This window comes from Podarcis filfolensis (assembly GCF_964270895.1).
Source record: "Podarcis filfolensis genome assembly, chromosome: 15".
Lineage (NCBI taxonomy): Eukaryota > Metazoa > Chordata > Lepidosauria > Squamata > Lacertidae > Podarcis > Podarcis filfolensis.
In genome coordinates this window covers 12,010,630-12,025,366 of record NC_139618.1, presented here as the reverse complement: position 1 = coordinate 12,025,366, position 14,737 = coordinate 12,010,630, and the positions used below count along the sequence as shown (strand labels likewise).

The 14,737-nt window shown below is 44.6% G+C and overlaps 1 protein-coding gene across 1 annotated transcript; it reads left to right on the top strand.

Moving 5' to 3' along the window:
- Positions 1–2,544: 2,544 nt before the first annotated feature.
- Positions 2,545–11,027, top strand: PRKRIP1 (PRKR interacting protein 1). Its single transcript, XM_083588069.1, has 6 exons — positions 2,545–2,731; positions 6,168–6,246; positions 8,012–8,112; positions 8,506–8,591; positions 9,276–9,343; positions 10,374–11,027. Exons 1-6 carry the CDS (start codon positions 2,615–2,617, stop codon positions 10,475–10,477), a joined length of 555 nt encoding a protein of 184 aa, XP_083444195.1. The 5' UTR covers positions 2,545–2,614; the 3' UTR covers positions 10,478–11,027.
- The last annotated feature ends 3,710 nt before the right edge of the window (positions 11,028–14,737 follow it).

Sequence of the window (14,737 nt, the reverse complement as noted above, 5' to 3'; positions counted from 1 at the left end):
ATGCAGGCATCTCAAACCAAATAATCCATGACAGATGGCCATCCAACCTCTGCTTTAAAACCTCCAAGGAAGGAGAGTCCACAGCCTCCTGAGCGAGACTATTCCACTGTCAAACAGCTCTTACAGTCAGACGGTTTTTCCATATGTATAGTCAAAATCTCCTTTCTTGTAACTTGAAGCCATTGGTTCGAGTCCTAATCCATTTTGGCCAGATAAAGCCACACTGAATGACCTTCCTCCAATCTTTATAGTTTGCTCCTTGCATTGTGAGTGGCCAGGTAATAACATTGGACAACAGTGGGCCTCTCACTTAATACACCTCAGGAATAATGAAAACGCCACTACAGGTATCGCAATAACCCATGAAGAAAAATGTTATAATAGTAACAGCTTGCAAGCTATCAATGAAATAGTAACTCTTGTAAAGAACAAAAAAGGAATAAAAGGACAGGTCTACACAAATAGGGTGTCCATAAATCCTGCTTTACAGAGGACTGTTCTCTGTTTGAAAGAATCTAATTTCTGTTTCACGATAAAGAATCCCAATAAGGGAGACAAAGGGCCTAGAAGTTACCCATCAAGAATCACAATGCTGAGATAAATTGTACTTCTACTTAACCTATTGTATTCCCCCCCCCCCAATATTATTATTTTTTGCACCTATTAGTGTGCATTAGCAAATGCAAACATTATGCAAACTGGTATCTTTCCCCCCTGTCTTTTTTGGTGACACATAAGTGGCCGCTCTATGCAAAACATTAGTAAAAGGCAATGTGAGAATAGACCTCAACCTTCAATTTCACAGGGCTGAGTCAAAACATTTAATTGATGGGTTCCGCCCCAAAGCTGTGAAAAGGTCACAGGCTGCTGTGTGGAGGATGTAGCATCTGGCCTGATCTGGTCCATGGGCACTTCTGCCACTTCCTGGTTTGCATGCAGATCATGTTGCATCTTTCAGTTGCCAGGAAGCAGCGGTTGCTGCTGTGCTCATGGCAGGCCAAGCACGACTTCCTCCATCTGCTGCTAATATCCCCAGGGGTTTCGCTTGCCCTGCATGGAGCAATTTGTAAGTGGCGCCCCCTGGAGGCTGTTGCATTGCTCATTTTGCTAACCCTGAGTGCAAAAAGAGCAATCATTCTCACGATGTTTCACACATATCATTTCCTTCTCCCAGATAATTTCCTACATAATTTTTAAACCAAAAGAAACCCGATGCAATATTTTCAATTCAAAATAGGATATTGCTGCCCAAATTGTGTGTATGGTGGATTCACTTAAAAGTCTAATCTACAGCAACAGTATTGTGCAGAATAATTCTCTTATTAGAAAGCCACCCGGCATTGGCCCGATTCTGGTTTTTAGAAAGTTAAGATTTCATCCAGTGTGGCTATAGCAGTTAGTGTGTAGGACTAGGAAACACAGGAGACCAGGGCTCAAAATCCCACTTGGCCATGAACTATGTATGCCACCTTGAGCTCTTTGGAGAAAAATGTGGTATCTAAATGCTACAAATAAATACCCCTGCCCCAGGGTTTGTTTGGGTTTTTTTGGACTAGTAGGCTAGGTGGTTGCTGTGTACTGTTGTAGTTGCCATATCTTGCTGTGATTTCAGCAAATTTTGTTGCCTTTAGGGTGGATTTTTCAACTGCTTTGTACCCACATGGACATTTGTACTGTAGATGTTTGAGAGCCCTGCCAAGGGCTATAAAGTGGTTGATTGGGTGGGTAGTTCAGGAGGGAAAGATCATGAATTAATCTATTTAAAATATCACTTAACTCAGCCTCCTAAAAAAAAAAAACACACACACACCACAAGCTCTGCTTTCCTAGGTTATAAAGGTTAGCGAAGAGACTCCACTGAAAGCTCCTGCTGGCAGTGTAGATCAAAACCAGCTAAAATCTGTGCTAGTATATCTATGATAGAGTGCAAGGTCACCACTTAAAAGTGCAATAGGTAACTGGTATTTTTTTAAAGCTGCCAGGCAATATGTTCATCAAAAGCGTGAATAGGAATTGTAGGGTTGGAAGGGGTCCTGAGGATCATCTGGCTCAACCCTCTGCAATGCAGCAATATGAAGCTTTAACGTTTGAACAATAAAGTTCCTAGAAGCAGCTGGCAACTAACAGTGACACCATTGGTGTAACTTAATGCTGTGGTGCATTTTTTATTTTTAAAAAATTATCACTAGCTGCCAAGCCCTGACAATAAAAGAAACAAAACTAATCCTTACGTTGTGTGAAGGATAATTAAATTTGGCGTATAAAGAAAAACAGAATGCAAAAAAACCCAACAAAACAAGACCGCGAAGCATTCTGGGAACTCCCCCCTCCCCCATCGCCTCAGAAGCGACGCTAACACGCATTTCGAACGAAAAACCAACCGCCGTTTCTGGCCTGTTTTTCGCGCCTTCATTAATATGTAACAGACCTCATGAATATTGCCGGAAAGGAGGCGGAGCGAAGGGGAAGGCGCGGGACAAGGAAAGGAAGGGAGCCCCGCCCCGCCCCTTTCGCAAGCTGCCTCTATGACCGTCGCCCTCCGTGACGTCATCGGTCGGGGCCGCGGCCTTTTGCGCAGGAGAAGGCGGAGGGGGAACCAAAAGGGGGGGGCAGGATGGCGGCGGGGCCGACGCGGCCCTCCCGGCCCCGCAAGGAACCGCAGCCGCTGGTCATCCCCCGGAGCGCAGCGGACGAGCAGCGTCTGAAGCTGGAGAGGCTCATGAGGAATCCGGTGAGGGGGCGGGGCATAAGTGTTGGTGGGCGTGGCTACTTCTCCCCGCTCCCACCCCTGCAGTGTAGGCACCAGGGCCTCCAGTTGGGGATAGGTGAGGTGGAAACCCCCCCCCGCCATTTCTCCCCTCAATAACTACCCTCTTACTCAGTTTGCTTCAATGAAGAGGTAGAGGCCCCCCTTTTATTTCCTCTTTTCTCTTATATTTGGCAGTCCTGATCTGCTCTCACCAGGCTTGCCCACTAATATATTTTTCCCTCCCCCGATTCCTAGTTAACTTGTATGAAGAAGGGAGTACAGTGGTACCTCGGGTTACATACGCTTCAGGTTACATACGCTTCAGGTTACAGACTCCACTAACCCAGAAATAGTACCTCGGGTTAAGAACTTTGCTTCAGGATAAGAACAGAAATCGTGCTCCGGCAGCGCAGCAGCAGCAGGAGGCCCCATTAGCTAAAGTGGTACCTCAGGTTAAGAACAGTTTCAGGTTAAGAATGGACCTCCAGAACGAATTAAGTTCTTAACCAGAGTTACCACTGTATTTGCTTACTCACAAGGGGAATCAAGTGCACGTAAGGGGGAAATTCCACGTGCGCCCCCCCCCCCCCGCTCCTCTCGTAATACTGAAACCTGAGTTTATGTGATGATGCTGGTTGGTGGTAGATTCAGGACAGACGAAAGGAAGTATTTCTTCACACAGTATGGAATCTGTGGAACTCACTGTCACAGGACGTGGCAGTGGACACCAACTTAGAAGGCTTTAAAAGGAAATGGGGAAGCTGATGGAGGATAAAGGCTGCATTATGGCTGTATTCTACCTCTAGCATGAAAGAAAGGCAGAGTGTCTCGGAAGACCAGTTGCTAGGGAACAACAGCAGAAAAGTGCTATTGTGCTCATGCTGTGATCATGGGTGTCCCAGGGGTATTCTGTTAGCCACTGCGGGGAAAGAGGATTCTTGGCTTCTAGTCTTATTCAGCTGGGCTCTCCTTATGTTCCTTTGCCACAATCCTATTGATCCCTATCCTTCCCCAATGCATTTGCATTATTAGGTAATGCTAGACCACTCATCAAAAATGATGGCAAAAACAAAAATGAAGGGTGGAATAGGAACTTTAGAGGTCTGGGAGAATAGAACAGAGTTTGCCTGGTGCCCCAAAAGTGAAACAAGTAGGGTGGGAGTTTCTTAGATCGATGGCACAACACAATATGAGTCTATACTCTGAGAGTGTCCATCTGCAGATAAGCTTAATACTTGGGTAGGTTTATATGATACGAAGTTGAAGGTGTTGGTGCCCTCATCCCATCCTGTTTAACCAGGCCCTTTGGCAGTGAGTGTCTCCTTCCGCCTTTGTCTTTCTTGGCTTGCACGTATGCATTTATGGAACAAATTTATATGTTGCCTTTCCTCTATTTAGGTCTTTGAGGCAAATTACAAATGTAGTTTGAATCTCATTGGTTTTGTACTTGGTGGGAGTGGGCATCTGCCTATAGACCTTACAGCCTTGAGCACTCCAACAGACTCCTGTTACTTTGCGCTTGCCTACTCTGCAGGACTGAACAGAGCTCTCTAGGGTAGCTCTCCATTGATGCCTCTATGGCAGCATAAAAAGAGAAGGCATATATTTAAATGGTCATCCATTAATATATATATACATATAGAATCATAGAGTTGGAAGAGACCACAAGGGCCATCAAGTCCAACCCCCTGCCAAGCAGGAAACATATATATATATATATATATATATATATATATATATAGCCGCTTTTCTGTGCAGATGCCTTTCCAAACTGGTGTACAATCAAAAACAACAAAAAGATACAAGGAACAGCAATGCAAAGTTTTAAAACTACAACTCAGCAATAAATTTCTTTTTAACAGAGCCAGATAAAAACTTATTCACCCAGGCCATCTCTCAGCTAATAAACATCATGCCTGAAAGGCCAATTGAAGATTATAGGCCCTTTCAAAAAGCCTGCAATTTGGAAATATCCAAGGGAAGGAAATTCCATAGTGGTGAGGCTACCATAGAGAAGGGCCTCTCCCACATGACCACCCACCTTACCAGGGAGTCGGGACACTTGAACGCCTCTGAAGCAGATCTTTAAAAGTGTGGGCAGCCCAACAAGTAAAGGTTACTTATTCTTACAACATAGTGCATGTTGACTCTGAAGTAAAGGTGCTTCCAGGCTGTCAGTGTTTTCAGGTGGGATTCAGCCATATCCTGGCAAGCACAGGCTGCACAAAGAAAGCTGATGTGAACCTTTTGCACAACAAAACTACTTCTGTGAAAGATCGGAATTAATTGCTACAGAAAGTGACGGGAAGATGCATTGAAAAGTGTGGGATAATACTTGCTTTGATGCAATGTGGTCTAGTCCCCCACGCCAACATCTGGAGGTGACATGAGTCTCCACTTAATGAGGCTTACTACGCAGTCCTGCGTAGAACATGCTTTTAAATGTGCATTGCCCTGAACACTTTGTGTGTATAGATTCATAAATGCAATTAAATGCATAAATTCTACTTGTGTGGTTATTGCAGTGAGTGCTTGTGGAGAAGGGCAGGGGAGAGCTTAGTGTCCTATTCCTCACTTCCTATCTCATTCTAGTGCCTTTACTCATAAGTAACTTTAATCCTGCAGTTCCCTTCTGAAGTCCTTTGAGGGAACGCACATCTGTATATGTGGGGACAGCTATCTGACCCTACTCTCCTAAGCACGTTCAGCAGAGATCTCACCAATTCTGTCCATTACTCTGAGCTGCTCTGTGTGTATGTGTGTGCGTGCACATCCATGCATATATGTATGTACGTAGCATGGGATTGTATTCAACAAGAAAACCTGTTACTTCATTATATTCACACACATACAGAAAATAGGTTAGGGTGGTTAATCCCCATTCTGAGAGCCTGAGCCAACATTTGACTGGTTTTTCTGGCAGCAGGAGAAGAAAGAAAAAAATAGATAAGATGCAACACTGGGGCAGGCAGAGAAGTGCAAACCTCCCAGTCCAGCACCCTGATGGGGATGCAAGTCATCCCCTCCCCAGTCATCAGATTGATCATTTGATACATGGGGTAATAAGAGTAGATAGATGAGTTGAGGAGAGGGGAGGTCTGTGTGACCTATATGTACATGTTTGTGTTCTTTGTGTAAATGTGTGTGAGAAGGCCACACCCACCCTGGCATGTGATCCCCAGAGGGTGGCCAAGAGTGAATATAGCCCTCAGATCAAAAGGATTTATCACCCATGATATAGCTAGTGTGACACTTTATTGTCTGCAGCCAAATGCCCAATAAATTCTTGGGCAAAAAGATCAGTTCTGTTTTCCTTAATGTTCCCACTTCTGTTTAGATCCATGCTCTAATAGCTTTGAAGAATTGCTCTCTCCTCCTAGAGAAACAGTGTCACAGTATTGCTCATTTCTTGTTGCAGGATAAGACAGTTCCAATTCCTGAAAAGCTCAATGAATGGGCGCCCCGTCCGCCTCCAGAATTTGTCAGAGATGTTATGGGTAAGTAGCTATTTTTAGGTGGCTTCTTAGCTTAAGCACTGTGCTTCTAGAGGAATGTGCTTAATAGGGAAGGGAAATAGATGAGGATTGAGTAGTCATAAGGGGCTTGAAACTTTGAAGGGGATGAGGGGGTGTTCTTGCAGCCATCTTGCCCTTGCCATATTACCAATTATTTTTCACTGGCATTTGGGTGATTATTGATATGAGTCACACTTCAGAATCCCCACGGTTTGAAATCATGTGTGACGTTTGTGACCATAAACACAGAGAATCAGAAGAGTGAATGATTCAGGCTCTGAGATGTGTGCACACTTAAAAAAGTAATGTTTACACTGACGAGAAGCAGCATAGACAAATGGGGTTCCAAATCTGGGTCTTCTGTAGCCAGGGCTCTGTGTATCTGTCATGATCCTACAGGAGTGTTGCTTTCTGAGAACCCTGGTCTTCACTCTAGAAGAAAAGCAGGTTTCTAGCCTGCATGGCTGAAAAGATATCCTTCAAAATGGTCTACTGAGATCTAAGAAACCAGAGGAGCTGCTGGATGAATTTTCAGATGCCTGTAGCCATGGTCTCTGTGTCCATCATAGCTTCTTAACCCTCACTGTGACAAAGCTAGAATAAAAATGCAAAATACTAACGTTTGGAAATTTTGTTCAATTCAGCATAATTTATGCTAGCATATAGAGTTTGTGTGTAACAGCAGAAGTTACCTTTAGTGAAATGAATCCTTACTTGGAGCACACCTTTAATTGGAAGGCACTCAGAATGAGACTTAGTATAAAATAAGAAAGCTTATGTTTATTAAGGGAAGTTCATTATTTTTAAGAGAGAGTTCTTTTGTCCTAGCTAACTAAGTAGTTGGTGAAACAAAGAAGCCATGCTTGCCTCTTTGTTCTCAGAAGATACATCCAAAATAACCTTGCCACTTGAGTTCCAGAGAAAGTTTGAGAGGGGAGACAGAAATGAAAGAGGATGCAGCTTTGACTTCAAAGGACAGAATCACAGAATTGTAGAGTTGGAAGGGATCCCAAGGGCCATCTAGTCCAACTGTCTGCAATACAGGAATCACAACTAAAGATTCTCTGACAGGTCGGCACAGAGATCAAAGGGAGAGAGGCGGCTTGGAGGTTTTCCACCCTACCATCTTAACCACATGCAGACCCTTCTAAGCAAACTGAGCTGCACCGCAACGTCCAGCAATTAATAAATATGCACATTTGTGCTTTGTCTTTATAGCATGGTTTATACACAATCCCATGCCCACGGGTAAATCATAAGCTAGGGAGCATTACGAGCCTGTATCTAGACAACTAATATTTGCCTTCCTATAATCGTTACAACAAACCAAAGGGGAAAGCGGTGATAGCATTTGCTCTGTTCCAGCCAAAGGAAGGGCAAGGAGAAAATGGAGCGAACAAGGTTTCTAGGTGTCCCCAGAAGCAAGGTCCCTAGTGTGGCTGCTGGTTTCCCAGCAAGCTTTCTGTGTACATTTGGTCCCGGTCCCCCCCCCCCAATATATGAAAAGGAGAATTTCTTTTCAGGCTCAGACTAATTTCCTACTTGTGTGAAATGCGATCAAGCCACTTGTGAAGCTGCCTTTCATAGAGTCAAGTCTGCCCTTGTTCATCTAGCCAACTATCGTCTCCTCTGGCTGGTAGCAGCTTTCCCATCACCTGCCATCTGAGATCCTAGGAGGCACCAGGGTTGCCGCCTGCACTTGTAATGCACATGCTCTGCCAATAAGCTGTGACCCCTTCCTTGGCAGGTTCCAGTGCTGGGGCTGGCAGTGGGGAATTCCACGTCTACCGACATCTTCGCCGGCGAGAATACCAGAGGCAAGATTTTATGGATGCCATGGCTGAAAAGGTTGGGTGATTCCTTTGGCTGACCGTTTCTGAGTTGTTGTACTGCCTCCTTCCCTACAGACCCTTATCAGGTGTTAAAATCAGTGGAGAATTACCTCTTGGTAGTTGTGCCATCCTCTGAAGTTTGGGGGTGGCAGCCTGGGAGAGGGCATTCTCTGCAGCAGCTCCTAGGTTGTTGAATTGCTTCCCCAGAGAGGTGTGCCTGCCACTTTCACTCTACAGTTTTCATGAAATGCTGAAAATGCACCTGTTCGCTCTGACCTTTGCACCTGAGAAAGGTGTTTTCAGAACCCACTTTATTCCCGTGACTATAATTTGTTTCAGCTTTTTAAATATTAAATTGTTGCAACCCGCCCTGGGATTGTAATGACATGTTCCCTGTGATTTGTCGCAGCAAAAACTGGATGAGGAATATCAGAAGAAGCTAGAAAAGAACAAGATTGTTGCGGAAGAACAGACAGCCAAGCGCAGAAGGAAACGGTGAGGTCAAAGTTGTACAGGAAGTCTAGGGAAACAGGATCCAGAATGAGGGGAGGCAGGAAGGGTCAAGGCCAATAGTTCAATATTTGTTTACAGTCCAAAATGACTTAAGGGCCAGACTAGAGGTTCTTCCTTAATATGTAGCATGGAGCTACCTATCTTGTTTTCCCTTAAATAATTGCAGGCGCAGGGTGAGGAAAAGTTCTTGCCATGGGAACGCACAGGTTTGATCTCAACACTGTCCTGCCGTGATTGGCATAGTGGTCTAATTTTCCATGTGGCTAGGAGCCTTAGTGGGGGAAATCTCCACTGACAGAAAAACAGGATATGTAGCTGCCAGTCCTATGAAGGAATAATTCCAGTTTTTACCTCTAGGTGGCTGCAAGTCCACCTCTCTGCAGTTCCTGGAAACAGTTTCCTAGAGAGGCAAATTTCATCCTACCTCTAGGATAATTTGGGAACAGATAGCAGTTCCCTCCTGGTAAACAAGGCAAACATGTTTCAAAGCTGTTCACATGCTCTTCCATCAGCAGTGAAATAGGTTGGGTTCCAGAGCATTAAGAATTGGCATTTTAACAACTGCACAGCTCAGTTCTCTTTTTGCTAGCATCAGGGTTGGAATCTGCAGAATGTTGGGGCAAAGGGCAGCTTGTTCATTTGGAGCATTTAATTCTTGATTTACAGGCAGAAGTTGAAAGAGAAGAAAATGCTGGCGAAGAAGAGTAAGCTTGAACAAAAGAGCGAACATGCAGGTAATGTGAAAACACATCTTCTGGAGTTCAGTTCACCAGGAAACTCCTTCTGCTCTCAAGTCCCCACTGAAATGAGTTGAGCTTCTGCCTGCATCCAGATGTGGGTATCTTCCAGGGAAGTCCTTTGGGATTCTGTCAGGGTAGTCAGACCAAATGACAGCACAGCTCCTGATGAGAGAGAAAGAGGTTGCATAGAGCGGCCTTCCCCAACACAAACCCCTTTTGGACTACAATTCTTATCAGTCCCAACCAGCACTGATGAGAATTGTAGTCCAAAACATGTGGAGGGCACCATTGGAGGATCAGAAGCTCCATGGACTCAGATGAGTTGAGGCAAAGCAGCTGCCCCCTCTGCAGGGACAAGGAACTCTCAAATATCTGCAAAACCAAGGAAGGAGGAGCTGTTCTGTATAGTAATCCTAATCCTGGGTGCCTGAGGCAATGGGAGGACTGTTGCTTCCAAGTTTTTGTTGGGGTTCACCAAAGTGCAGCAATGTCTGTAGGAAGGGGAGGCTGTAGAGTTTGCAGCCCAGTGGGGAACATGACCTTGATTCTTGAAATGGGGAAGAGGTGCGCAGTGTTGTTGTCCCTACCAATCTGAGAGAGTTGGAGAATTAGGAGGATTGTTCCTCCCTAAAACAGGCCTGCCAGAATTTGTTGGACACCAACTCTATCATCCCTACCCAGCATGCCCAATGGTCAGGGATGGGAGTTGTACTCTGGCATCTGGATGACCACAGGTTCCACATCCCTGGCCTAAAATGTGTCTCGCCATTTTGGGGAAGGCAGGGAGAAAAGGATTGCCCTGCCTTTGCTGGGGGAGACCAAAAAACCTCAACTGTAAGTGGTCAGCCATACCTCTGGAAGCTCACAAGCAGGCCAGAAATGCATTTTATCTTCACCATCTGATCCACAGAGCTATCCTGACTCTGAATATGATGGTTCCATTTACCTATCAGTCCATAATATTATTCAGTTCTTTCTTCCCTGAAGCAAACAGCCTGATCATCATGTCTTTTACCGGCTACAGATTCCGACCATTCCCCAAAGCAGCAGACCAGTGAAGAGGAAGACGAAGGCACTTCTGAGGAAGAGGATGATGCTGAAAAGCCCAGCTTCAGGATGAGAAGATGATGGTGCTGACTCTGTGGCTGGTATCCAGGTGCTGTTGGAGAGCCTGGCGTCTCAGTTGAGCAGGCTCTTCTGAGCTGTTTCAGACCTACATCACGGCAGAGGTGTTGCCATAAGGACCCCACAGGGGTATCGACATCGGAGCCATGTGAAACAAGAACCTCTTCCAAGCTTGCTTCTGTAACTGCTGTGCAGTCTGCTTACAGGTTTTCTGGGGAAAGATGCCAGCATCCTGCCCCTGTGGGCCTTCTTGTTCTTCCTAGCATTGCTCCAAAGTGGTGTCTCTCTGAAAGCTAATGCTTTATCCATCTGTGTTTTCAGGCAGACCCTTTCCCCCTGAGAGACCCAAGTACACAAATGGGTTTGTGTGGCCTTTGCTCTCGGGCAGAGAGTGACCTGGCTTTTTCTATAACGGAACTTGACACAAACTTATTCGGGAATTTCGGTTGGGGTTGTCTTCACATCGCTGCTGCAAGAGTTGGTTCACCAACACTGCGAGGAGATCGCTCTCTTTGTTTCAAAAATGTGATGTAAAACTTCTGCCCTAAAAGTTTGTTAATAAAAGGGGGACATTGAGTGTTTTCTTGCCTGTTCGTGATTGCTGTTTATATTGGGCAAATTAACGGTGAAAGAGAGAGAAGTGAGCAGAGAGGGATTGCGCCTGTCACTTAAAAATCTAAATATACCCACTGAGCCTAAAAAGCTTGGCAACCACTGCAGTGTGGTATGGAGACTCCCAGGATGGTGCAGAGATCTCACAGAAAAGCTGTTTTGAGAAGGGACTTCAAGGATGTAGGTGCAAGGATAAAATAGGTATAAAAGGAGAATTCCTGGATGCCAAGATCCAAGTTTGGGGCAAGAGCTCTTTGGCGAGAGAACGTCAGCAGAGATTTAAAATCACAAAATATTCAGCAAAGTAAAGCATGGAAATATAGGCTGCTAGTCCTTTAAAATATGCTCTTTTGAGTTCCTTCCAAAGTCGCTCTTTCCCCCCAGCATAGAAGAAGACTACATGTTTGGCAAGTTGTGAACTTGCGAACACTCCAAAGGTCAGGTTCATGTGCTTCAGAAAATCGAAAAGGGCATAAAACTTGGTTTAGTTGCAAAGTGGTGAAAGTTCCTAAGTTATTGGTATAGGAACTTGAGAGGCTTGTTATAGAGTCATGCAGCTAAACTGGAGCAACCAGCTTAGACGTCTTTACACACTGAGCTCAAGTAGACTAGGAAGGCGAACAAAGACTTGATCACCTAGTCTCTTCCCAGGTGAACTAAGCCTGGTTTTAACCCCTTTGTGCATTAATTAGATTTGAGTATGTTGGTTATATATGAGGCTGGTTCTCCCACAAAGGAAAGAAGGAAGGTGGCCGGACTGAGGTGTTTCAGGAGGCAGTTCAAGGCACAAGGAAGGACAGGGAGAAAGCTTTGGACAGCTGAAGGCAGTGAAGCGAAGGTCACAGGAAGTGATGTGTCCAGGTATTAGGGCAGAAATATTGGACAAGGCCAGGTGTGTGTGAAGACAAGAGCAAGGAACTTGGGAGAGATCTGGGAGTGGGCTACAGTCAGGTGTATCTATTTAAGGAAAAGGGAATCATATGGTCCTACATTTGGAGATTTAAGCCTCCTGGTATTGTGATGGTAATCTTGTGCTTGTAAGAACAGAGGAAGGGGCTGCTGGATCAGGCCAAAGGCCCATCTAGACCAGCAACCTGTTCTCACAGTGGCCAACCAGATGAAACCAGCAAACAGGACCTGAGCTGCTGTGGCTTCTAGCAACTGATACTTAGAAGCATTACTGCCTCTAACGGTGGAGCCGTAGTTTAGCCATCATGGCAAGTAGCCACTGCCAGCCATACCCTCCATGAGGAGCAACAGCATGTTTAGCAGCAGACTGAAATGGGGGCTTCTGTCTAATTCTCAGTGGTTTTATTGATTCAAGTGCAAAATTATAGGGAAAAACTGTCACAAGGAAAGACTGAGTAATGCTTTTAACTTCACATATTCTGCTGAAATGCCGCCTCCTGGTTCAGTGTTCCCCTCCTCACATCTCTTGATTAAACACTTAATTTTGTTGTATTCTCTTGCAGACCAGTCTTGGCGTATTTACACACTAGAAAGTCCTGCTGGGTTCAAGACAGGTTGCTCTCTAGATAGGTTTTCATAGGAGTGTTGTGTTAATCTCACCTTAGTTTCCTCTACTGCTATTTCCACCATTTTATGCTTCAACAAAGACTTGCTGTGACTAATTTAGTGGCAGAAAACACATTTACCTTTTCCTAGAATTCACAGCATGCAATTTGAAAATCATCCTCATTTCTGCATTATTAATAGAAGAAACCAAACAGCCTTCAACCTATTTGTAGAGTACATCTCGCGTAGAACATAGTTCACATTATATAAATAATTCCGCTCCAGACAACTTCTCATGTATTTTGGTGCTCTTAGAATGTTACCACCTCTGGAGTCCTGAGCCCTTTAGGGACAGAATCTGTGGGAAAACAAAATAAATGGCAGAGCTTGGGAACAGAGAAGGCTGGTTTTTCAATCCAGGGACAGTTTTAGAATTGGCAGTTCTTCAGGGGCTACAAAGAGAGCGAGTCTCCTTGGACTTACTCAACTAACAGTATCTCTGTTCTCCCCCCTCACACACACCTTTGAGCTGCTTCAAAGTGAAATAAGAATAAAAATGGGGTCCCTTCAAGGGGTTCAGCTTCTTAAGGAAGACGAGAGCATTGGGGAGGTCAGGAAATGAACAGAGACCAGACCAGGATACACAAAAGCAAAGTGGCTATAAGCCTGATCTTTATTAAAGCTGTTGCAACAGGGTGCTCCCCCCACACGCAGGAGAGAGAAGGAGAACCCCAAGCCATGCGCACAAGCCCTTATATAGACATTTTAAATTGCCCGCCCTGTAGCTTAAGACCACCCCCCAGATACATCATACCTACTTCACAGAAGAGGCGGTCTACAGGAGAAAACCTGTCTGCCATGTTACCTGAGAATGATAACTGATTACATTATTTGGGCAGTCTGGCGATTCCTTTGTGATGGTAAATACTCAGTTCTTGAGTCCAGGTCACAGGCTCACCCTATTCATATCTTAAATGTGCCCTTAAGACAGGATTTGTGAAAGAGACAATGGGGAGATTTCCCATTTCCTTCAACCTCGCAAAGAAATATTTGAGGTCATTTTGGGAGAGTGAAAATGGTTTCAGGACTTTTCTGTGGGTGTCAGACATGTGGTTTACATATTTGTATGTGTTTGCTTGGTACATTTATGAACATCTATTTTATATATCTAAGACCTTAAAATTCTTATAACAAAGGTATAGAAAATGAAGGTGAAATGCTCTATTGTGTCAGGTCTGATTTTAGAGTTGAGGGGGGCAGCCTGTGCTTTACTTTTAGACACTAAGCACTTTCATACTTGCTCTTTGTAAATGCCATGTCCATAAATAATATAGAATAACAATAAATAAATACATACATACATACCCAGAGGTGAAAGAGAGGCACTCATCATATGCTCTGACACACCCATCCCCAGAAGCAGAAGGAAGATATAAGAATGTAATTAGAACAAGTGCTTCAATTTGCTTTTTTTCCTCTTCCCTCCCTGTCCCGTTTTCCTTCTGCGTCCTGCTTCTTAGTCCCTCCCTGCAGGTTTACAATCTAGCTTTAATGGATTGTATGTAAGCCACTTTGGGACCCCTTTTGGCTTTAGTGTGAGGAGGAATAAATGCTCTAAAAAATAATAAAAAAACAATAATAGGCAAGCCTATCCAGATATTTCAAAAGTTTGTATTTGTTCTACTCTGGTTTTAACTTTCCACATGACTCAAATTATGGTTGTAAATTTTTAGATAACTTTATTGTTCTTTTTTTGTGTGTGTGTAAACCGCTTTGAGCTTTTTTCCTACGGTGAAGCGGTTTATTCATTTCTATCATAGAATCAGAGTTGGAAGGGATCACGAGCGTCATTCTAATTCAACCCCTGCCACGCGGGAATCTTTCACACAACACGGGGCTGGAACCTACGACCCTAACATCAAGAGTCTCCTGCTCTACCGACTGAGCTTTATTCCTTTCGGAAAACAATCAATCAATGAATAACCGCTGCCGCCATCATTTTGAGAGCTATTGGTCTGAGGCTCCAGCTGCTCTGAGCGCTGATTTTAACAATCGGGGGGAGCTGGAGGAGCCTTCTCCGTATGATCAGAGGCACCGCCTGTCGTCCAGGAAGCTGGCAGGAGGAGAGCACATGGC